This window comes from Staurois parvus, unplaced genomic scaffold, assembly GCF_062004578.1.
Source record: "Staurois parvus isolate SC_StPar_1 unplaced genomic scaffold, SC_StPar_1.0 ptg000604l, whole genome shotgun sequence".
NCBI lineage: Eukaryota > Metazoa > Chordata > Amphibia > Anura > Ranidae > Staurois > Staurois parvus.
Genome location: NW_028318400.1, coordinates 455,713 through 479,734, shown reverse-complemented (window position 1 = coordinate 479,734; position 24,022 = coordinate 455,713). Strand labels below are relative to the sequence as shown.

General features: G+C 39.6%; 1 protein-coding gene across 1 annotated transcript in view; it reads left to right on the top strand.

Moving 5' to 3' along the window:
* The first annotated feature begins 657 nt into the window (after positions 1-657).
* The window catches only part of LOC149449762 (alpha-2-macroglobulin-like protein 1), a 135,000-nt gene continuing 111,635 nt past the window's right edge, over positions 658-24,022 (top strand). The window contains exons 1-6 of the mRNA XM_089692750.1: positions 658-782; positions 14,021-14,204; positions 17,509-17,668; positions 19,472-19,524; positions 22,329-22,349; positions 23,137-23,290. Of these exons, the coding sequence (XP_089548876.1) occupies positions 715-782; positions 14,021-14,204; positions 17,509-17,668; positions 19,472-19,524; positions 22,329-22,349; positions 23,137-23,290 (640 nt within the window). The 5' untranslated portion in view covers positions 658-714. The remainder of the gene's footprint in view (positions 783-14,020; positions 14,205-17,508; positions 17,669-19,471; positions 19,525-22,328; positions 22,350-23,136; positions 23,291-24,022) is intronic.

The window sequence follows — 24,022 nt, the reverse complement described above, 5'->3', positions numbered from 1 at the left end:
GGTTGCGATTTCTAGTGCAGGCGGGTGCCATTAGAATTAATGGCACCCGCCCGCGGGTCCGCAGTCCTCTGTGTGGGTGGTGCGGCTGCACAGATTTTTGTCCGGATCCGCAGCAACACCACTCGCACAGATGTGAACCAGGGGTATGTGCTAGAGGTGCCAAAACTGTGTTCCCCCGCATTCCTTCTGAAAGAAAACCCGGGTCCCCCCACCTTTTATTGAGTCTAATGCATACTCAATTCAACCTGAAAAAAGAGAGCTTTGGCTCAAATATACTTTGGTCATTTTCTATGCTCAATCCAAAGCAGAAACAAAGTTGTGGCTTTAGATATAAAGCTTTCTGTAATCAACACACAAAAAGAATTGCTGTTTCATTATGCAAAAAAAAGTATGCAATACGGACACAGGTCAAAAACAGTGAACTTTATGCTACAATATTAAAAGCTCGACCATCCCGTATGTTTAAGAACTGTGGGTAGATGCATGAATCATGAAAACACAATATCTAAAGTAAATATTTGCAAATCCCCCTAACCCTGCAACTCATCTGCTGTCTAGTTACTGCCTAAACCTTGTTTGTTGATTTGAGGTCAATGGCCAAGCTGTGAAGCCCATGTCCTGCAGCGTAGGAGGGGGGAATGTGGGGGTAGCAAAAATTACAAAGGCAGCAGCACACTGTGCAGACAGTCTAACTGAGTCCTGCAGCCCTGCACAATGGTGTCCTGGGTGCTGTGTGCGGGTCTAGTCCTCCTTCACATCTCCTGCTCAGTGGAAGCCAAACTGTAAGTAACTTCATTTTGCTTGTGTGATCCAAGAGTTGAATATTCCTCGGTGATATTTCATAGATTCTCAGCTGTTAAACCCTTAAAACTGTTTCACATTTTAAGTATTTGTGAAAAGTTTTGACCTTTTTACCATTTTAAGTTGCTTTTTAGAAGAATAGTTGTTAGCTGGAATAAATTATAGCTGTGTATGTTTTTTGTTTTTTTTTTACCTTCAGCTGGGCAGAGAATATTAATTTCCTTCCTTGTGTATCAGAAAACTCAGTGATTAAGGGCATCTCCATGACAATGGAGTTTAAGGGCCTGTTTACTTCTCTGCCATTAACCGGTTCCCCGCCGCCCTATAGCAGAACTACAGGGGTGCCCCTAGCGAAAGAAAGAAAGAAAGAGAAGCATAGTGCAGGGCTGACATGACTAGGTGAAGAGGGAGAAAAGACAGGAAAGGGTTAAGTTAAAGGGGAAGAGTTAAAAAAGATAGTAAGGTTACCTGATTGGTGTTAGTAGGTTTGGGTGGGATCATTCTGAATCTTTGGGGAGTGGTGGGGGGGGTCGGACGAGCCAGTGCTGGTTAGCAGCTGAAGAGAGAAGTTCCCACCCGCCCTCCCCTGGGGTGTTTGTTCTGTTTGGCTTGTTTAGTTTGGTGGCAGTTGTTGGTCTTGGTAGGTTGTTAATGGTTTGTGATGATAAGTGTATGGTTGGGAGCCATCTGTGGTATGGTGTGCCCGGGTAAATTCCAGTTAACAGAGGTTTAACTGGAAGGTGGAGGTCTACCTGCGGAAGGTGTGTCCTTGTTTCCGAGTCGGTGCGTTGCAGCTGGAGGCCTAGTAGGAACATTAAGGTTAAGGTTCCGCAGGGGGAGATCAATATTGTTTTGTGTGCCTGCCTAGACCAACAACTCATTCCGTAAGTTTATGAAGGTTTCTGTTTTAAGGAATGTTTTCTGTATATTTAACTTAAATTGTTAATAAAAGGCAGTAAGGCCATTTTACTCCAACAAAGGGTGGTCTCCTTTTATTGGTGGGAATGTTGGGAAATGGGTTTTTGTTTTGGAAGTTGGGTAAGTATGTTTTGGGGGTGTTAGCATTTGACAACACATCTCTTCTACACTAGTCATGCAACAAGGCAGCAGGGCTGCACAAAATCACGTGTATATATATATATATATATATATACAGTATATCATTTTTTAAATTTTTTTTTTAATAATACACTGTAACCAGAGTGACATTTTATCACAGTAACATTGTACTATGGTAAAATGTAAGTGATCAGTATATATATATATATATTTTAGACATTATTATTGCTTATAACAATGCATTTAATTACTATAAACAAACATTTTACTAAATTAAATCAATTCAGAATCAACAATGGGCCGGTATACAGATCAGTCATGGGCTGTGTCCATCGGTGACAGATTTCAAGGCGGCAATCCTGGAGGACGTCAAATGATGTCCACCCGGATCGACAAAAATATTTAAAAAACTATAGTTTGATGGCCAAGTGGGAACTGGTTAAAATGAGCAGCTTACCGCATGTTACCACAATGCACAAACTGCAGTGCAGAGCCATGCAATATGGATGGTACCCCAATTCACTATCATAGTTGCAGACAATGTACTTGCACTGTATAGCACAGAATGACTATCAGTGATGAACTACTCACACCTGGATTAGTTTTGCCAAGGATTCAGCAAACTTGAGTGAAGTTCGGGTGCCAAATCTAAACTCCATGGAAGTCAACAGGAGATGAATGTTAAAGACCAGTTCTGATCATTTTCTAGGCTAATAGGCAAGGGATTATCAAACAATTGTTATAAAGGGCTGGGTGCTGACCTGGGGGACATGTGCTAAAGCAAAAAAAAAAAAATGTAAAGATTCTGTTTGGCAGGGAGTAGCAATGTTAGTAATGCTTAAGGTGAAACATTAAAAATGCAAAACTAGTATAGTGATTCTAAAGGGTTTTTTTTTTTGTTAAATAACAAACATGTCTATACTTACCTGCTGTGTGCAGTGGTTTTGCACAGAGCAAACCGGACCCTCCTCTTCTCAGATCCCCTGTAGGCTCTCCTGGCCACTCCCTCCTGTCAGGTGCCCCCACAGCAAGCAGTTTGCTATGGGGCACCTGCTGCTCCATGTATCCATTCACACACGGAGATGCAGCTTGGCCCCGCCCCCTCTCTCTTCTCATTGGCTCATTGTCTGGGATTGATAGCAGTGAGAGCCAATGGCTCCCGCTTCTGTCTCAGCCAATAAAAAAAGAGGGAGTCCTGGGATAGCCGACACTCCAGTGCACATTGCTGGGTCGAGAGGGGGATTAAGTGAGTATTAGGGGGGCTGGGGGGATGCTGCACAGAGAAGGTTTTTTACCATAGAATGGATGAAGGTAAGAAACCTTGAGCCTTTAGAACCACTTTAAATAACACGTCTGGAGGATGACCTTACCCTGCCTGTGAACTTGCATATCTGTATGATATATACAACCTAATACAGCAAAACTGAGATTTACAAAAAGTGTTACAAATTGTGGTAAATCGTCAGCAAAATGATAGCTCCCAGACACTTTGGTCTGTTAGCAAACAAACACCCAGAATATCCATTCATCCATACCGGTTCCTTATCCTAGATGAGGGTCTACTATAGATGTCTTGCTATTTAAGTCCTGTGCAGCTGTATAGAACAATTGTGCACCCAAAACTTAACACAATTTTACAGAAAAATAACCCGCATAGTGGATGTTTTATACAATATTGCATGTATACAGTACAATATAAACAATAAATGCAAACAAATAAGAATAAATCAGCAAAACTACAATGGCATTTTATACATTAGTGGAATAAATTAACAGAAAAAAATAAAAGATTAAGAGGAGGCCCAGGATTTTTGTTCATCACAAGGGATCAAAAATGTAAATTAAAAAAAACTCCTGTGCAACCCAAAAAATTCCTTCACCTCTCCTAAATAAATGTGTTACTGCTGCTCACACTGTGTGTTCCCACATATACATCAAGTGAGATCAGTTAAAAATCAGTGTAAAGTATTGATTCCCGTGTTCATAATATGGCCATGTTGGACAGTGCAAAATCTTGTGCAGCTGTACATGGTAGTCAATCAGCTTCTAACTTCAGCTTGTTCAGTTAAGCTTTGACAAAAATAAAATGGAAGCTGATTGGTTTCTATCCAGATTTTGCACTCTCCAGTTTTAGTAAATCAACCCCAATGTGTCTAATCTCCAATGTGTATCGCTACTTCATCACCAGCTTCATCATATACTGTGTGATCCCCTCCACCTTCAATCCAATGCTCTCACCTTACTGATTGACCTAAAGGTTTCAGGTCTAATTAGTGATGGGCCAAACATCTTCCTTTTTGGTTTGCGGTCAAACATTCAAAACTACTGAAAGTTCCACCACAAACTTCAAACAGGGACAATTCAACTAGCTACTAAAATACCACATGAGTTGTATTATTAAGTCATGCAGTATTTTAGTAGTGAACATTGTTTTTCATGTTCCAGCTGTCAGTGGGCTTCCCCACTCACAGGTGAATGTAAAAAAAAGTGTTGGCATTGCACAGCAATTAAAAAAATAATAAAATTGGGTCCCACCCAAAATGGTGTGGGGGTCCCCGCCAAAATCCATACAAGACCCTTATCCGAACATACATCCTGGTAGGGATGAGTGAGCAACCCCCCTCCTAAACCATACCAGGCCACATGCCCTCTACATGGGGGGAGGGTGCTGTGGGGCAAGGAGGCTCTCCTTCCAAAGCACTTTGTCCCCATGTTGATGGGGACAAGAGCCTCTTCCCCACAACCATAGCCAGTGATTGTGGGGGTCTGTGGGCAGGGGGCTTATTGGAATCTGAAAGCCCCCTTTAACAAGGGGCCCCCAGATCCCAGCCCCTCCATGTGTATAAGTATAGGGTACATGGTACTGCTACCCATTCACAAAAAAAAAACAACCTGTAGTATAAAAATAACAATAGACAGTCCTTGACAAGTCCTTTATGAAAAGCAAAAATAAAAAAAGTCACTCAAAGTAGATCCAACGTCAATCACGGTGCCCGCCACCACTGCTGACCCGGAAAAAAAATATGCTCCACTCTCGACGCTGGCTCCCGCCGTCTGACAGCTGCACCAGGATGAGAGTTCTTAGATAATGTGGTGACGTCACAAGGGGGTGGTGTGACATCATGGGCTCCTTCCTACACATTGCGCCACTATACCACGTGACCTTGTCAGGGGATGGAGCACCGCAATGTAACTTTTATATCTGGAGACTGTTTACTATGTCATTGCAACCTGATGCTCAGTTGAACAATATTGCAGTTGTCCTTTTATTGTAGCCAACACCTTTCTGTATTATGTACACTGCTGTCTAGTGTACTAAAAACTCCAGGCAATTTAAAACAAAATAATAACTCCCAATCAACATTCCCATTATCCTCACAATCATTATTACAATATAACCACTATTTTTTATGCGGGGTTCTCCTTAAAATCCATGCCAGACACAAAGGACCTGGTTGGGCTTGTGGGAAACCCCCATGCTATTTTTTTGTTGGTTTTAAGTTATCTCTTTTGTGTACATTATGCTGTCAGCAGAGAATCCCTGGCTGACACCAGAGATGAATGGTTGTTAGAATACTGGGGGGGGGGGGGGGCAGTTCCTTAATAACCAGCTATTCACTTCATACATTTGTCAAATGGCTCATGGCTTGACTACAACTTATTTAATAAAAGTATTTATTAATCTTTTTTAGTGAAATTACTTTCAGTTTATGCGGCATTTACCATGTATTTCTTATTATTACCTCATACATTGATAGTGAATTGAGATTTAAAATATAGCATGTGATATTCATTAGTGACTTGAGCCTTTAGAATCGGATCTTTGCTTCATCTCAGAGTGAAGGTCCATGGCAAGTGTTCTGATCTGGTCACACATACGATTATTTTGAAAAAAAAAATCTTGTCTGACATGACATCCCAATCATGAAATTATGATCCTGAAAAACTTACATGCCTAGCCTAAGAGCCTTATGGCAGAAGAGGTTTCCAGAGGGTAATTACAAACAATCCCAAACAAGGCAGCATTAGTACCAGAAACAAACCATTTCCCAGTCGCTTTTGCCTTCCTCCCAGCTTTCTGATGAGTGAAAGTAAGACGCCTTTTAGAATAAAACATATCTAGACCTCAAAACAAAACTTTTATATATTTCAGCTTACTAGTCCTAAAATGAGGTTGAGTCATATTTTGATTTTTTATTAAATTCTAATTATCCTGTGAAATACATACTTCCTGTCCCTGGGTGACTACACTCACTTGACGATGGATATGGGACATTTGTTTTCTATTTTTTATCAAAGGACTATATCTCTTGAGGAAGCTGTGGATGCCACCAAGTCTGAACTTTAAATATGTCTGCCATTGTGTATTTCTATTACATGGGGGGTTGATGAGATTAGAAGTTTTAATAAGAAATATAAAAAAAAAATTTCAATCTGTTCAGCTCACATTGTATTTGTAGCAAGATAAACAGACATTTTCTGTACTTACTGAGAATATTCTTTGACTGATAAATACAAACCAATGCTGCCACCTCATCTTTTGTCTGGAAAGATGCAATATATAACTTTTTTGTTCTTGCCTTATCCTTTAAGGCACAATAAGAAAAAAAAACTGTCAGAAATGCTCTGGTGTGGTATCACACTACAGCAAATATTGACACTGCTGAGTAGATATGAAACAGATTATATTAATTTAATAGTCCGGGGTCTAAGGCTTTGTTATCCCCCAATTTACAGTGGTTACTCCATTATTATCCCAAACTAGCAGGGGCACTTGGATACTGGAGTACCTTTTTTTTCAAGTGATCATATTTCACTAAACTGTAACTCAAGCCAAAACTTCTATGTATAAAATTGTGTGATACATTAAGTAAACCCATAGGCATTTTTTTACTTTTTCAACATATGTAATTGGAAAACATGGAAAACATTGGATCTCTACACAAATGCAGATACCTAGTACCTACAGATAAAGGTGAGGTACTTGAATAAGAGCATGGACTGGAATACCAACATGGTATGAACTTACTGGGGAGCCCCATGCAAAAATCAAGAAAAAAGTGTGTGATCTTCCAAAAATAATTAATGCATCCAATGGGGAAGGGGGAGGGGGGAACATGCACCCTCCCCAAACCATACCAGGCCACATGCCCTGAACATGGGGGGAACTTTGCTGGGGGGATCCGTTAGCAAAGAGCCATGACTTCCCCATGCTGATAATGACATGGCCTCTTCCCAAAGCCTTGACCCAGGGAATGTGGGGGTCTTAAAAATAAGTGGGAGAGCCCTAGAATCCACTCCCATGTTGTCACAAAAAAATTTAAACAGTAAAATAACACTCACATTTTTTGAAAAGTCCTTTAATAAAAAAGCAAAGAACATGTCAACCATGTCATCTAGAGATGAAAATCCACAATGCCCAAGGACTCCAGACCCATAAAAAAAAATAACACCTGCTGTCACGTCCTAACCTGATGACTGCTTGCCCACTTCTGATATCTCTAGCTGTCAACAGCTGATATAAATTAGGGGCAGGTTTTCTGGGTGACATAATTGACCATATTTGTATATGACTTTATTTGGCCAATGACTTCACTGTGACATTGGGGTAACATAGTGTCAGCAAGTGGTGGGATCTATATTGCTTGACGCCGTGATTGACAATGGGCATGGGACTTTTTGTTTTGTATTGTTTTTTGTGTATTAAAGGTATTGTCAAAACCTGTGTGTGTGTGTGTAGGGCCTGGTATGAATTACGTGGGAACCCCCACACCATTTTTTTCTTGAGGGTGTCCTGAATTAACATCTATTTGTTAATTGAAAAAGTCATGACTAGTGACGAAACAGGTAGGGACAAATTCTTTGACATCATAAGGTATACTAGGAAGCAGAGGAATAGCTGAATACTGGAGGCTGCTGATCTGAAATTCTCTTAAGGGTGCAATTGCTTTTAAGGTGGTCTATGCTGTGGTGCGGTGCACTAGTTTGAAGTGTACTGTACTATGCGAGTGCAATTTTATCATATTTTGTAACAAAAAGTGGTTTCAATATAGCGAAAAGCGCGATAATGTGTTTAATTTTTTTGTGAGCTATATGTTAAAGAGTGTCCCAGTGGGAAGAGGTTGGTTGTTTTTGTGATCCTGAGGAACCATTCAGGAAGGAGCCAGACCCTTATCTGAGTATGCAGCCTGGCAGGCCAGGAAAAGGGAGATGAGCATAATGAACTATAATAGGCCACATGCCCCCAACATGTGGGGGGTGGGCCACCAGCAAAGCATCTTGTCCCCATGTTGATGAGGACAAGGACCTCTTCCCCAAAACCCTGGCCAAGTGGCTGTGAGGGTCTGTGGGTGAGGGCTTATCAAAATCTGGAGGCCCCCTTTAACAATAAGGGTGCCCCAGATCCTGATCCCCATGTGAATGAGTGTCATCTGATGTTCATTCATTGTCACATTGTCCGGTAATGTTGATCCACATCAATCATAATTAGCTAGGGCCACCAATTCTCACGGAAAAAAAACCACTGCTCGCCAACACCTAACTGCTCCTGTTGCTTGTCTTGCACTGAATTATCCTCTGCTCCCACCTGCCACTTAAGTATACTATGGGACAGGGTCACCCAGAGATGTCATTGACCATACATGGACATGACCATATATGCTCAATGATGGCACCAGGTGACCACTTCCCTTATGGTGTCATTGACCAAATATGGGCATGTCCATGTATGGTTAATGACATGACTGGGTAACCTCAGCTTTTTGTTTACTTAAGTGGGAGTAGAGCGAAGTGCCATTTGGTGCAAGGCAAGTGACAGGAGTGGTCTGGTATGGATTTTGGGGGGACCTCACACTATTTTTGGGTGTTTTTCTGGTGTGGAGTACCCCTTAAAATCCATACCAAACCAGAAGGGCCTGGTATAGACTGTAGGGGGGATCCACACACCTTTTTAAAATTAAAGGATAAGTTCACCATTCATACCCATGTTACACCAATATTCAGGGTGTAACATGTAACATGTTATGAATAGACCAGCCCCCATCCTCCCCGCTTCCCCACTTTGACATCCTGTACAGACAAGCAGATATACTGACAGATCTGCAGGAGACCTGCATGGCACCCGCTATTTGCTGATTGCTTGTGCAATGCTTTACAGGCTTCTGCAACAAAAAAAAATAAATGCACATTTTTTTACCTGCAAAAAATGTGCATGTAATATTTTTTGTCAAAAGGTGAACTTATCCTTTAAGGAAGCAGCGGGTACTAACCACCTAAAAGCACTATTTTACCACTATTTTTGGTGAGGTATTTTAGTGTTAATGGACGGAGCCCTTAGGGTGGAATTTATTTAGATCACAACTCCAGGCAAAAAGGATTTTATTAAAATGTGCTGAAAAATCAAATAGGTAACTCTCATGAGATACATGCCACCTCCACCCTTTATTCATTCATTACAGTTTCAATGATGCCACATAGCAAAGCTCTGACCCTCTGCAGCTCTCATACACAGAAGCCATACTTTTGTTTATCCGCCCACCTCGCACATTGTCCATTCACAGAATGCCTTATATTTTGGGAATAGCTGTACGATCTGGCATCAATCAAATCAAATAATAACGAATCAGCAGCAATCCCGGAGGTAGCACATCCTGTATATCATGAGAGTTAAAACATACTGAAACCCAAATACAAAAATGTAATATATTGCAGCCTACCATACCTTAAATGTGGTGGCTGCTTTAGTTTTCTGCTTTAAGGCTTTTTCCCCTTTTTCTTTACCTAGTGATCCAGCCAGTAACATGTGGTTAGATGCCTACATTATGTTATGTTATTACTGTCACTGGGGTTTGTTCGTGTAATTGCTGGCTGATGCATTAAAGGGTGAAATAGTTTTTGTGACATGTCTTCCCCTGTAAGTGCGTGTCACTTACCTTCTTATAGGCTATATATGCAGGGGAAGCTGGTGTTGTCCGATATGGGAGCAGTATAGTAAGGACCTATTTACTGTGTAAACTGTGTTACCTGCAGCACCACCCTTGAACTTGAATGGAGTTTATTTGTGTGGACTTTCCTAACTAAAGGTATGGGCTGCACCACTTGGGAAACAGTACAATCACAGCACAGCCAAATCAATGCACAGCCAAATGTAGTGTACAATACAGCCAATCGTAGCACACCAAATCAATGCACAGCCAAATGCAGTGTACAGCACAGCCAATCACAGCACAGCCAATCACAGCACAGCCAAATGCAGTGTACAGTACAACCAATCACAGCAGAGTCAAGTCAATACACAGCCAAATGTAGTGTACAGTACAGCCAATTGCAGCACAGCCAGGGGCGGACTGACCATTCGAGCACTCGGGCACTGCCCGAGGGCCCGAGGTCAGTAGGGGGTCCCATGAAATGCCCCTGGTACCTTTTTTATAGGCTTTTTTGAGTGTGGACAAGGACACAGGGGCTCCATGATCCCCTATTGCCCGGGGGCACCATGAGTTGTCAGTCCGCCCCTGAGCACAGCCATATCAATACACAGCCAAATGCAGTGTACAGTACAGCCAAATCAATACACAACCAAATGTAGTGTACAGTACAGCCAATCACAGCACACCAAATCAATGCACAGCCAAATGCAGTGCATAGTACAGCCAATCGCAGCACACCAAATCAATGCACAGCCAAATGCAGTGCACAGTACAGCCAATCGCAGAACAGCCAACTGCAGTGTACAGTACAGCCAATCGCAGAACAGCCATATCAATACACAGCCAAATACAATGTACAGAACAGCCAATCACAAAACAGCCAAATGCAGTGTACAGTACAGCCATTAGTGTGAAGGAACTATTCCATGACAATGTACTACCTCATTTGTATTCTGCACACTGATCCAGTAAACTGAGTTCTTGTAAAAAGAAGATGCTGCCTTGTGTCTGTAGCTCCCCAGTCCAAACCTGGGGGCTATTATGCAAATCTAGTGTTTGGCTTGGTTGTGGTTGGCTCAAACCGATTATAGTTTCTTATCTGGCTTTCCCCTAACCTTGGTTTGAGTTGTGCATTTCTCACTGTCTTCATTAGGTGTCTCTGGTACCACAGGCCATAGTATGAGATTGCACAACTAAACTGCGTTATGAATGTTTATATATCTTCCAGACAGCCCAGTAGGAGGTTCTATGGCCACTGGTGCATTCTGGGAGAAGGTGTATATATATATATATATATATTTGGGGTGGGCCATGTGTTCACTCTCTTGCCTCAGTCTGAGGCCTGAGGAGCTGCTGCTGGAGAGAACTCTGTGTTGCCCCCAGAAGCCTGTCTGGCTGGAGAGTGAGTGGAGAGAAAGAGAAGCAGCCAGCTGATAGAGGAAGTGGTGGGGCCAGCTGGTGATGAAGAAGCTGGTAGTGTGGGGTAGCTTAATACTTCATGCACCTCACTTAGTGACAGGGTCTCAATATTGGAGCCCGCTGCCTTACAGAGCCCTCCTATGGATTAAGCCTGGAGGCCACGATGTGTGAAGCCTTGCAAAGTGAAGTATGGTGGATTCCTTCTGTTTCTATGGGCAGAATATAGTTAACAATGCAGTGTGTCAAGTCAAGACAAGCTGGTGGAGTTAACGTGGTTGTAAACCTCAGACATGAAAAGAATGGAGAAAGGGGAGGGGCCTCCAGCAGATTGATAGCCTCAGCTCTTTTCCTGTGAGCTGTATGGAGGGGGTTGTGTCTCTTCCCTCCAATCAGCTCTCAGAGCTCTCCTCACTGAGCTCTGCAGTGTGTAATTTCAGCTCTATGCCCCCTTTTTTCTGAACTCTCAGACAAACTTTACAATTTCAGCACTTTGAACGGATGTAGAGAAGAGAAGTCTGCAGATAGACAGGTAAAACCTATGTAAAAGGATTTGTTTAATCTTTGTGTGTCACCTGAAGCCAGTCACTTCACTGGGTATATGTAAGGGTTTATAACCACTTTAAATAAGCGCTTTGTGCTACTTTCTCAAAAATGAGTTTGTAGTCCTGTGTCTGGGCAGCTTGGAATAGGTGGAGAGGAGAGGAGACACGGTCCTTCTGTGAGTGTGTAAGGCCTTGAAGATTAATGTGGCCTCTGATCTGAGTTTGGCACCAACCCACACTGAAGAGGAGTCAATGGTGAGTGATCATAGTTAGTAGTACTCCCGAGGTGCCCCTAGGAGGTGACCTGCTAACAAACACCTTTCCTGTCTTAGGGTGGCTCTTCTATCTATGGTAAGCAACAAAGACACCCGTGGACAGCAGCACTGTCTAGAGAGTGGTGTTAGATGGACTAGCAGATTTAAATGGACTTTGCATATGTGACTAACAAATTAAAGCTGAATTTCAGCTAACACTTAAGGAGTTACAGAAAGAGTTGTTTTTCTTCTGGGTATCTGCAGGAATAAAAGCTGACCATTGTAAGCACCCCTGTCAGTGGTAACTGTTTTATCTCAACCCTTTAAGAGACACTGTCTGGATAGCTTGATCTGTTAAAGAAAGTTAAAAATACCAGACAAACTAGCTGGATCATCAGGTGAAAAAAAGGAAAAAAAGAAAATTAATATAGCCACCACATGTAGGTATTGGTAAATTGTAATATATTACTTATTTTAAGGGGGGGGGGGGTTAGATATGCTTTAACTATTTGTTACACTGAACATAAAAAATGCAAAAAAGTTCTGCTTTAAGATGTTTCAAAATCCCTAGTGTGAGAAGCTCTGAGGTCATTCAAGAAAAGTCCAAGCCAAGTTTACAGGACAAGGTCACACAGGAGTTTTTCATACCGGTGATCACATCGCACTGATACACAGCAGTAATGTGTAGGGAAGCCATGTCCTATGATAACTTTGACCTGCTTATGGGACCTACCCTCAGAGATTAGAAGGTTGGAGGTCAGTTTACATTGTACAGGTTATGCTGCAGCCATGTAAACCATGTACGTGCAGGGCTAAATCAGCCTTTGTTTTTTAAACACAGTTGGCTTGTGCAGAAAGGTCAGATAGGTGGAGGACTTGCAGGCCAAGAGATTTGGGGAGGAAAACAGTGATGTATGTGCTTCAAATTAAAGGACATTTAGGCCCTGTGTTAATGAGCATTTGTTAATTTCCTGCAACTTTTTTCCATTCCTATACAAGTCTACAGCAATGCAAAGAGCAAACAATCCACTCCAGGCGAGTGCCGAATCTGCATAACCCCTTCACAGACACGCAGGTACTGGCCCAATCCATGATCACAGATGCAATGGAAAAACAGAATAACACAATTTTAGGTGGCTAATTTTGATATTCTTTAAAAGTAAGGAAAGCTTCACTAGAGACTGCCCAAACAACCAAATGATCACTGACATGGTGGAAACTTGTGTTTACCCCTTACGCAGGTGGTCAGACACTATAGCTGGCTTCTGTGTTCTTAAACTATAGCAGCCCCCTTTCCCATAAGGCTAGCAGGCCTACTTATACCCGGTTGCCCCAAGGATTTATAGGCAATGATATAGTGTCTGGCTACCATGCTAGGGCAGGCGCAAACTGAGTACAGCAAACAGGTACTTGCGGTTGGCAGACAGGCAGAGTAGTACAATGATAGTCCAGGTACAAGGCAGGCAAGGTTCAGAATAGTTAGGGTCAAATCTGTAGTCAAAAGACAGGCAGAGTTCAGAGTGTAGTCGAAATCCGATCTGAGGTCACCAATGAGGGAATCCAAACTAGCAGGCACAGGAAAAAAGAAGACAAACAGGGAGCTTGGAGCATAAGTTACAAACACAATATCACAAGCATGAGACTGCAGGCTTGGCTGGTTTAAATCATGTTTGGTTTCCACCCAGAGACTGGCCACATCAATTGCCTCGTAGGTGGAGAGACAGACAGGGAGAATGAATCACAACCAAAACCAGGATGCTGGAATGAGACCAGCATCTGTGATGGAGCAGGAGAAATACACACTCTTGACATAACTATACCAAAATATATCATATCCAGGGGCATTTCTATCCCACGAAACGTAATTGCTCTTTCTTGAATTATTCAAACTAAAATCTGAATGATTTTGGGAAGCTACACAAACACATTTGTAAACTGGGAATGCTATACAGAAAAAATGTTGTGGAATTCTTTGCATATCTCCCTTTGTGGTTTCTAATATTCACTCTACTCTCCTCAGGCACTATGCGGTCATCTTTCCCTCCGAAATTCGCTCCCAACATTCTGAAAATATATGCATACACCTGGAGGGGGCTCAGGAGGATAGCAGAATACAGATCTCTTTAGAGATGGAAAGAAAGAATACAAACCTTGTAGAGAAGATCTTCAAACAGGACTCCGCATTTGCCTGTATTCCAATTCAGGTAACAAAGTCCACATCTATAACATGCTTAACACTCATCTTGGGGCAACAACCCCCCCCCCCCACACCTTCTTCCACTCCACTCAGCAACTTTTAAATTAGAATGTAAAACTTCCTATTACCCATCTAAGTCTGCTGGCACATCTCCCTTAATGGCACCTGTTCCAGAAGAGAGACTAGTGATCCAGCTCAGCAGTCTTTGCCTGTGGCCAATTGGTTCCCTCATCCAGACATCGTCTCACCACTTCAGTCTTTGTCTGTGAGGATCCCTGCCAATGGACAGCCAATGGGAAGAGTCCACATCACCCAAACAGTGACGTGGGCACCCGAAGAACCACCCCCCCGATCTGCAATCCAGAAGAGATAAAACTCAGGACCACCATGTTACATGAAAGCAGAATTATTTAAGCAAAATGGATTTTTAGATTAGGATTGTTTTATAATATGGTGATTAGCTGGGGGGAGAATAGTCTATATATGACATACTGATTATAAGAGAGTAAAGATATAGGACAGATTGTGAGAGAATAGAAAAAGGAAGAAGAAGCAGTGGGGGCTTAGGAGGTAGAGAGGAAGAGGGAAGGATGGTGAAGGGGGAGGTTTTAGAACTATGTAGAAGTTTGGGAAGGGATAGGAGCTGAATGGAAAGTGGTCTTCATTCACTACCCACCTGCACATTGGGTCTTTTCCTTTATATTTCTAGGTATCCTAGCTTTGCCCAAAATCATCTTGTATTTCTGAGTTTGCAAATTCCATTCATTAGTACATGATTAGAGATGAGCGAATTTTTCAAAAATTCGATTCGCCTGATTCGCCGAATTTTCCGAAAAAATTTGATTCGATTCGAATTTATTCGCCGAATTTTACTTATAAAAAGGGTTTCTAGGCTTCAGAGAGCCTTTATATTAGTGCAGAACACTGTACCTTTAATTTAAATGTCCTTGGAGTCTGCTGGGGAAGAGAAATAATACTGTCAGTCAGTATGACATGCAGATGAGTGCCGTCGATCTTAGAATCACCGCACACTTCACTCATTTGGGCAGTCACGGGGCCAAAGAAGAAGAAGGAGAAGAAGAAGAAGAAGAAGAATGAAAAGAATGAAAAGAAGAAGAAGAAGAAGAATGAAAAGAATGAAAAGAAGAAGAAGAAGAAGAAGAATGAAAAGAATGAAAAGAATGAGAAGAAGAAGAAGAATGAAAAGAATGAAAAGAAGAATGAAAAGAATGAAAAGAAGAAGAAGAAGAATGAAAAGAATGAAAAGAAGAATGAAAAGAATGAAAAGAAGAATAAAAGAAGAAGAAGAATGAAAAGAAGAATGAAAAGAATGAAAAGAAGAATGAAAATAAGAAGAAGAATGAAAAGAAGAATGAAAATAAGAAGAAGAATGAAAAGAAGAATGAAAAGAATGAAAAGAAGAATGAAAAGAATGAAAAGAAGAATGAAAATAAGAAGAAGAATGAAAAGAAGAATGAAAAGAATGAAAAGAAAAATGAAAATAAGAAGAATGAAAAGAAGAATGAAAAGAATGAAAAGAAGAATGAAAAGAATGAAAAGAAGAATGAAAATAAGAACAAGAATGAAAAGAAGAATGAAAAGAATGAAAAGAAGAATGAAAAGAAGAAGAAGAATGAAAAGAAGAAGAAGAATGCAAAGAAGAATGAAAAGAATGAAAAGAAGAATGAAAAGAATGAAAAGAAGAATGAAAATAAGAAGAATGAAAAGAAGAATGAAAAGAATGAAAAGAAGAATGAAAATAAGAAGAAGAATGAAAAGAAGAATGAAAAGAATGAAAAGAAGAATGAAAAGAATGACAAGAAGAATGAAAAGAAGAATGAAAATAAGAAGAAGAATGAAAAGAAGAATGAAAAGAATGAAAAGAAGAATGAAAATAAGAAGAAGAATGAAAAGAAGGATGAAAAGAATGAAAAGAAGAATGAAAAGAATGAAAAGAAGAATGAAAATAAGAAGAAGAAGAATGAAAATAAGAATAATTCCAGTAAAGCAAAAAGTGTATGTGCAGAGTTCCTCTATTTCTGACAGTTCTCTGACAGTTCTTTCACATTTACAGCGATTGAAACATTGTATCTATTTGTTTCCTAATAAAAACATCTGTATCCTAAATGGAAACAAATACATACAATGTTTCAACCGCTGGAAATGTGAAAGAACTGTCAGACAGCTGTCAGAAATAGCGGAGCTCTCTGCAGGGACATTTTTGCCGGCTGTAGAAGGGATGAAAACGGCCGATCAGGAAAAATTTGATTCGACCATCCGAAGTTGGCAAAAATTCGGATTCGCTGCGAATCGAATTTTTCCTGAAATTCGAAACGAATTTCACTTCGCCTGATTCGATTCGCTCATCTCTATACATGATCCTAAGAAATGTATTTGTGCTTTCAAGTCTTCCATTTCTTTGTTCTCATTGATTCTGCGCTGCCACATAGAGATAGGAGTATTTTCTTCCAGGTATTAGGGGGTAAGCTCACTCAAGCTGCATTAGCCATATGTATTATAATTGGTTTTTGGTACATTTATCTTGGCACATAATTCAAATATAGAAAAAAGAAGACCAGTTCATCCAGCATTGTGTATTCAGTAACTTTCTGCTTTATGTTAATGACTTTTGTCCAGAAATTTATGATTTTTTTTAATAGAAAGTAGAAAATGTGAAGCAGTTTCCTGTCTGTATGTCCACATAACCAGCACGTATCTGGACAGGTTGCATATTCTCCTCTATGCCAGAAATCAGGCAGAGAATGGGAATGCCAACACTGAGTTTTATTGAGCTATTTAGCAAGTATTTTATGTTGTCCTAACATTTTTCAGGTACTTTGTGGTGGAGGAGCTGATTGTTCATACCCAAAAAGGCAAAAAGTAAAGTCTTGACACAGGACACTGATGTCTCTGAATACTGGCTATGTTATGTCTGTTTAAATGGATCACATCAATAATATATCTGTATATTTAGCAGTGTGCCAGACTTCCACTTTAGAGCAGCTTTCACCTTTGGATAGGTAGGGTTGATTTACTAAAGGCAAATGGGTTGTTCACTTGCAAGGGAATTTGCCCTAGAGCTAAGTGAATGTTATATAATTTTACTTTGCAAATAATTACATTTTTGCTTGAACATGATTGATGATGAAAGTCAGCAGTCACCTCATTCGCTAAGCTCTAGTATTATTCTCTTTTAAAATGCAACTTTCTTTCCAAAATGAACAGGATAATGCCTTTAGTTAATCAGCCCCATAGACACTTGAACATCTGTGCTGTCTTTTGCAATGTAATGTTTTATGCTTCTTACTCAGGTTCCCATGCCTGAACAGATGGAAGTGGTTGGCACGTTGAGCATCTCCATAGCAAATGCAGGGCAAACTATAGTGAAAAGCAGTAACGTTCTGGTGAAGAAGACCAAATCCAGCCTCTTGGTTCAATCAGACAAGGCCGTGTACAAGCCGGGACAAACTGGTAACTGCTTAGTCTATAAAGAGCTCTGCTGGCAAATTATAAATTCATATTTGTTTTGAAAAGCAATTTTAGACAATAAGTAAAATCAACCAGAATTAGTAACATTTAGGAAATACTGGAAGTGACCTAATTACAAACTACACATTATAAAGTTAGTAAAGGTATGGTCAAACTACTGTAAAGAAAACAATCACATACGAGATGTAGGCTGCCCATACCAAAATAATAGGGCTCTTTTTTTTCTATGTCCCCCCTGGAACTATTCGTAAATACCTGCTGACTTTACCATTGGACATTTAGTCCTCATGCGCACTTGATGTTTTTACAGCTGCTGTTTTTGGCTTTTGATGGGTTTTTTCTACAGCTAGTAAACCCCCCAGCATGTTATCCTATGTGTCACACACAGACTGTAATCAACTTTTTTTGGCTGGAAAAAAACCCAGGACTAGTGGGTTTCTAGAGGAGCTTTTTAGCTGTAACAATGCAGCAAAACGCAGTAAAATGGCGCAAACCGGTGTTTTTGGACTTTTTTTGACAAAATTTTATTTTTTTTTGCTTAAAAAACCGCTCTAATTGCAAATGCGGCACAATGACACTAAACTCGGCAAAACGCCGCTAAACACTAATGCAAAAACACTAAAAAAACCCTGAAAAACTCACGTTTTACACAGCTAACGTTACCAGCGTTATCAAAACATCCAGTGTGCATGAGGACTTAAAATGCCTTGAAATGCCTGTTTTGCACTCTGAAAGGAAAACGTTTTTAGATGGAGGCCCTATGCTCCACATTTAAAGCTCAGGTGGCCAGACCATTTTTGCAACTTTTCCATTGTTTTTTAATTTTGAACACTTTCAGAGTTTGTTTATGACCCCCCCCCCAAACTATACATTTTATGAAACAATAGGACCAGTAGAATAAATAGAAAGTGCTACTTATTATTTAGGCCCTGTGATATTTGCGCAAATGTTAATCAACTCAATACTTTTGTTAATAATACACTAATCATTATTAGTGGACACATTCACTGCATTGACTCTTTCTAAGGCCTTAACGTGAGTTCAGGAGCTTTTGCCATTTTTTTTGTGCCAAAGCCCCTGAACTCAACTCAATAAAAGCCTATGGAGTTTATTTACTAAAGTTGGAGTGTGCAAAACCAGGCTTGCTTCTGCATAGAAACCAATCAGCTTCCAGGTTTTATTGCCAAAGCATGATTGAACAAGCTAAAGTTAGAAGCTGATTGGTTATTATGCAGCAGTGCAGGCACACATAGGCTTTTACCAGAGTTTAGGAGCAGTAGAGTTTAGGGGCAATAAAATGTTCCTCTACTGAACGCAGAAGGATCACCCTCAGGAGTAGACCGTTTTGGCCCCAATATGCCAAACGCAGCAAAAACACATGTAAATGGGCCTAAATGTTAGCCATGTTTAGCTCTTGGGCATTTACTCATTTCAATCACTACTCTGGCCAATTAAATTAATAAACATCCGAGAGCTAAAAATGTGAAAACACAATACTGCATTTTCATGCGTTTTTGCCATATTTTCTCTGCTGCCAGGAAAGCTAACATCTAGAAGAGATCCAGTGTACTTGTAGCCTAACTACTGAACATCTATTAAGATATCAGCCACAAGAAGATGCATTGTTTTTATTGAATTAATCAACTTGTAGACTTGCAGACTTTTTGAAGATCTAAGATTCATACATAATGTAGATACATAGAAATATCTAGTACATTAATAAAAAAAAAAACTTTAAGATTGGAAAGGAAGCATAAAAACTATATATTATGTCATCTTTTGCAGTAAAGTTCAGAATTCTATCTATAAATGAAGATCTTCAACCCAGAGACATTGTGGTAAGTGAGTAAGGTTTTTTTTTTTTTAATTCGTCCGAGAAATAGTAGCAACCTGTATGTAGAAGAAAATGGTAAAAATAACTGACAGCAGAAGCAGCCATCACCTCTTGCTGAAACTAGTTTCATAAACACAGGCCCAAATAACACAGGACTGCAATACATTATGCTGGGAAAGGTGTCTACATCAAATTTCAACAATTAGTGATGTCCTACCCTAAGGCAACTCTTCCTGCAACCCGAACACTAACTGTTCTGAGCTTCATAGGAGTTCAGCTTCTGTTTTTTCCAGACACTGCATTCCCCAATACTTTCAGGTGTCTTATGTCATAAGTCCATTATATTGTGAAGTGTGCTTATACTTAATGTTCTGCAAAGTCAGAATTTATTTGGGACATCTTGAGGCTATGAAGATGCAACAGATGCACATTGAACATAATCTCTACTGTCGAAACAACTTGGCTGGTGTCTGCTGTTGCCAATGGTTCATTATTATGAGTTTCTACTACAGATGTACTTTAAAGAGGCCCTGTTGCCACCCGCTACTCTGAAAACTACAGAAAAGCAAGGAATCTGTATTGGAAGTACTTATTAAAACCCTTCTGGCTGTAATGATTTGACTACATTCTGCATAGCCATATTTATATGGAAATATTCATTGTTGCAATGTGTCACATCCTCAAAATGCTCAATGCAAAAGAAAACACTTGTGGAAGGGACTTTATAGGCACAAACAATAATGAAGCAACCAGGGGCGGACTGACCATTTGGAAACTCAGGCACTGCCCGAGGGTCCGGGGTCAGTAGGGGGCCCCATGAGATGCCCCTGGTACCTATTTTATAGGCTTTTTTGAGTTTGGGCAAGGACACAGGGGCCACATGATCCCCTATTGCCCGGGGGCCCCATGAGTTGTCAGTCCGCCCCTGGAAGCAACACACACTCACAAAGGTACAGTATAATATGTATTACAAATATTATACAAAATAGTTTAACAAAGTCTACAGAGTACTCACTACCTCATAAGTCTCTGGCCTTTACTAAATATCTCTGGCCGCCCAAATGGAAGAAAAATATATTTTAAAAATATTCTTCCCAAATATATTGCCATATACTGTATTTGAAATACTAAAATTTTCCATATTCAATATAATTAAAAATATATTTATATATTTATATATATATATATATATATATATATATATTGCATGTTGAAATGCATTTTTCTTAGAAAATATATGAAAAATATTTAAAAGAAATACATTTCAAATATACTGTATGTCTTAAAAAATACAAATCTACATTTTTGGATTGTATTTACAAGTATATGTAAAAATATATGTTAAAATGACTTTTTTATATGTTAAAAAAATTGTGAAGAATATATTTAAAAATGATATATTTTTTAAATATATTCTTTAGATTCAAATATATTGAATATGGCCAACATTGTAGTATTTCAAATATATGGCAATATATTTGGGAACAATATTTTTAAAATATATTTCAAATATATTTTTCTTCCATGTGGGTGTGTGGTCTACAGAGTATTCACAAAAAATGTCTAGTTGTAATGTACCATTACAATGTCAGCCGCTTAGATTTATCTTAATGTGTTTTTGTCAAACAATTTTGTATAATAAAATTTGTATAATATTTTTATTCTGTACCTTTGTGAGTGTGTGTGTTGCTTCATTATTGTTTGTGCCTACACAAGTGATTTTTTTTTTTGTATTGTGCATTCTGCATATATATCTTTGTGGCTATCATAGTGCAAAATTGACACTTCCAGGAGTGTCGGGTTGTGAGCCTTTAAGGTTATTCACATTGCCACTTTCCCAACCCCTGCATCACCACAGTGTTTAACTACTTCCTGACCCCCTATAGCAAAACTATAGCTACAGGACGGCAGGGCTGTGCAAAATCACGTATATAAATGTAATTTTGCATTTCCGGGTAGGGGGCACACACACCGCTGCACCTGACCACCCTACCCAGGTCGCCATTGGCGTCTATAGCTGTCGATCACCGGGTCCCTGCCAGAGATTCCACACTGGCACCTGGCAATCACAGAGGAACACTGACAGGGGAGAGGTCTGTATGTAAACAATATTATTCACCTTAATGTCATACCAGAGGAAAAGGGGGCACTCTATACATCTGGAGGAAAAGAGATTAAATCTCCAAATATGGAAAAGTGTCTTCACAGGAAGACCTGAGAAATGTGGAATAGACTCCCTCAAGAGTTGGTTCTGGCCAGCTCAGTGGATTGCTTTAAAAAAGACCTGGATTCTTTCCAAGATACACAGAATATAACTGAATACCAACATATAGGTAAAATTAATCCAGGGAATATCGGATTGCCTCTCTGGGGATCAGGAAGGAATTTTTCATGCTTTGCTGGATTTTTTTTTGCCTTCCTCTGGATCAATTGTGGGTACAGGAATATAATATTTATTTATTTATTTATTTATGTTTATGGTTGAACAGGATGGACCTTTGTCTTTTTTTTAGCCAGACTATGTACTATATTAGAATCGGTTAGAAAAATGTTTGTAATTGGGTGAACATTGTCTTAATCTTGAGTCAAAACATTTATAAATAGATTCATAGGATTTATTTACATACATTTAGCAAATAACTTTAAAATTAAAAAAATTTAAATAGTTTAAAATTGAATTACTGAAAAACATTTTCATGAATATTACAACAATAAAATCATTTACCATCAAAAGCTAATGCATATACAAGTTAACATTTGTTATATTTTCAAAATTTTGAATATCTTTCTTTTGTCTTTCTTTTTTAGCTTCCAGTCGTAGAACTGCAGGTAAACATTTGGCTTTAATGTATTTTAAGTATTTCAATATGTTACATTGAAGTTATTTTCTAATTTGTGCTTGCTTATTTTCCAAGAAAGCTTGCATTTGATGTAGTCAGTACAATTTTTCTTTATCTTCTCAATGTTTGTGTCAGAGCTGCATAGTCCTAGTTGTTTGTAAAAGGTGCAATAACCTACATGGTTACCCACAACAACCAATACTAAATCAGCTTAAAGCAATTATGTTCTTTTAAGTTAAATGGCATGGTCCTTTAATACCATTTATTCATTGTCAGTGAGGCATCTGTAGCACACAAATGAAAAAAAAAAAGATGACCCCCCCCTTCCCAAATAACGCTTATAATATAATAATATATACTACATATGTAATTTGTATGGGGAATCCCACAAACCAGGATGGAATTTCTGTAGGATGATCTAATTGCAGGAAGGTGTCTACCACTGCTGCATCAGCCTTCAAAATGCCAAAAATTAACCAAAACGGGGGTAATTAGCATCAGTCACTTATCATCTCTTTGTGCAAGGCATAGTGACAGCCAGTTTGTTTGTAAACCATTCTAGTTTGATTACTATTATGTGATCTCAGAACTGTAAACCATGTTGATTTGTTCCAATATGGTAGTGTGAGGCCAAGAGCAATCAGGACAGCATGGTCTTAGAACTGGGAGTTTTAAATAGAATGTAAATTAACATCCTCTCACCACAAGGCACCATTTCTGTTAATCTACAGATTGCCATTAGGAAGCATTTAAAGTAACCCATGTCTCCTTTTAAGGACCCTGAAAAGAATCGTGTTGGTCAGTGGCTGAACGTAAGCCTCAGTCAAGGAATGGCTGAGCTCTCCTTTCCACTCTCCTCTGAGCCTCCACTGGGAGAATACTCCATCCGGGTGAAGGATACAGTTCATACCATCTCTGTGGAGGAATATGGTGAGAATTGTTCCTACAACTCTGTGTATACAGTATTACTATTGGGTTATGTCATTTATCTTTAGAGATGAGTGAATTATTAAAACCTTCCTCCGCTGGTGATTCTAAAGTTTGACAATCTCAAACCAGAGTCAAATCTCAGCCCTGTGAATCTCAAATATACTAGATGGGCTATTAAGCATTTTAAAAGCTTTCTTTGTATGGAAGTATGCTGTATTGTAATTTTAATGTATGTTACTAAAAATGAGGACGTTATAATACGAGCAAGAAATGTTTAATTCATAAAGAAATGAGAGGCTACCAAAATAAGCGAGAAATATGTATGTTAAAAACAAATGTGGGTCTTCCAACAAAAGCAAGAATTATTTATGTCATAAAGGAATCATTGACTTCCAATACAAGCAATAAACAGTTATGTTGTAAAGAAATGAGAGACTTCAAATGTAAGGAAGAAATATTTATGTTATAAAGAAATGATAGTGGTTGTAAGAGGTTGAAGGTTTTTTACCTTCATGCATTCTATGCATGAAGATAAAAAAAACCTGTGTGCTGCTCCCTCTTCAGCCCCCCCCAATACCTAACTGAACCCAATTTGGATTCAGCAATGTGCACGTGAGCAGCAGCCCTCTTGGTTCTTTTCCTCCTTATTGGCTCAGACACAGCAATGGGAGCCATTGGCTCTTGCTGCTGTCAGTCAGAGCCAGTGAGGAAGTGGGGCTAAGCCCTGCTGTG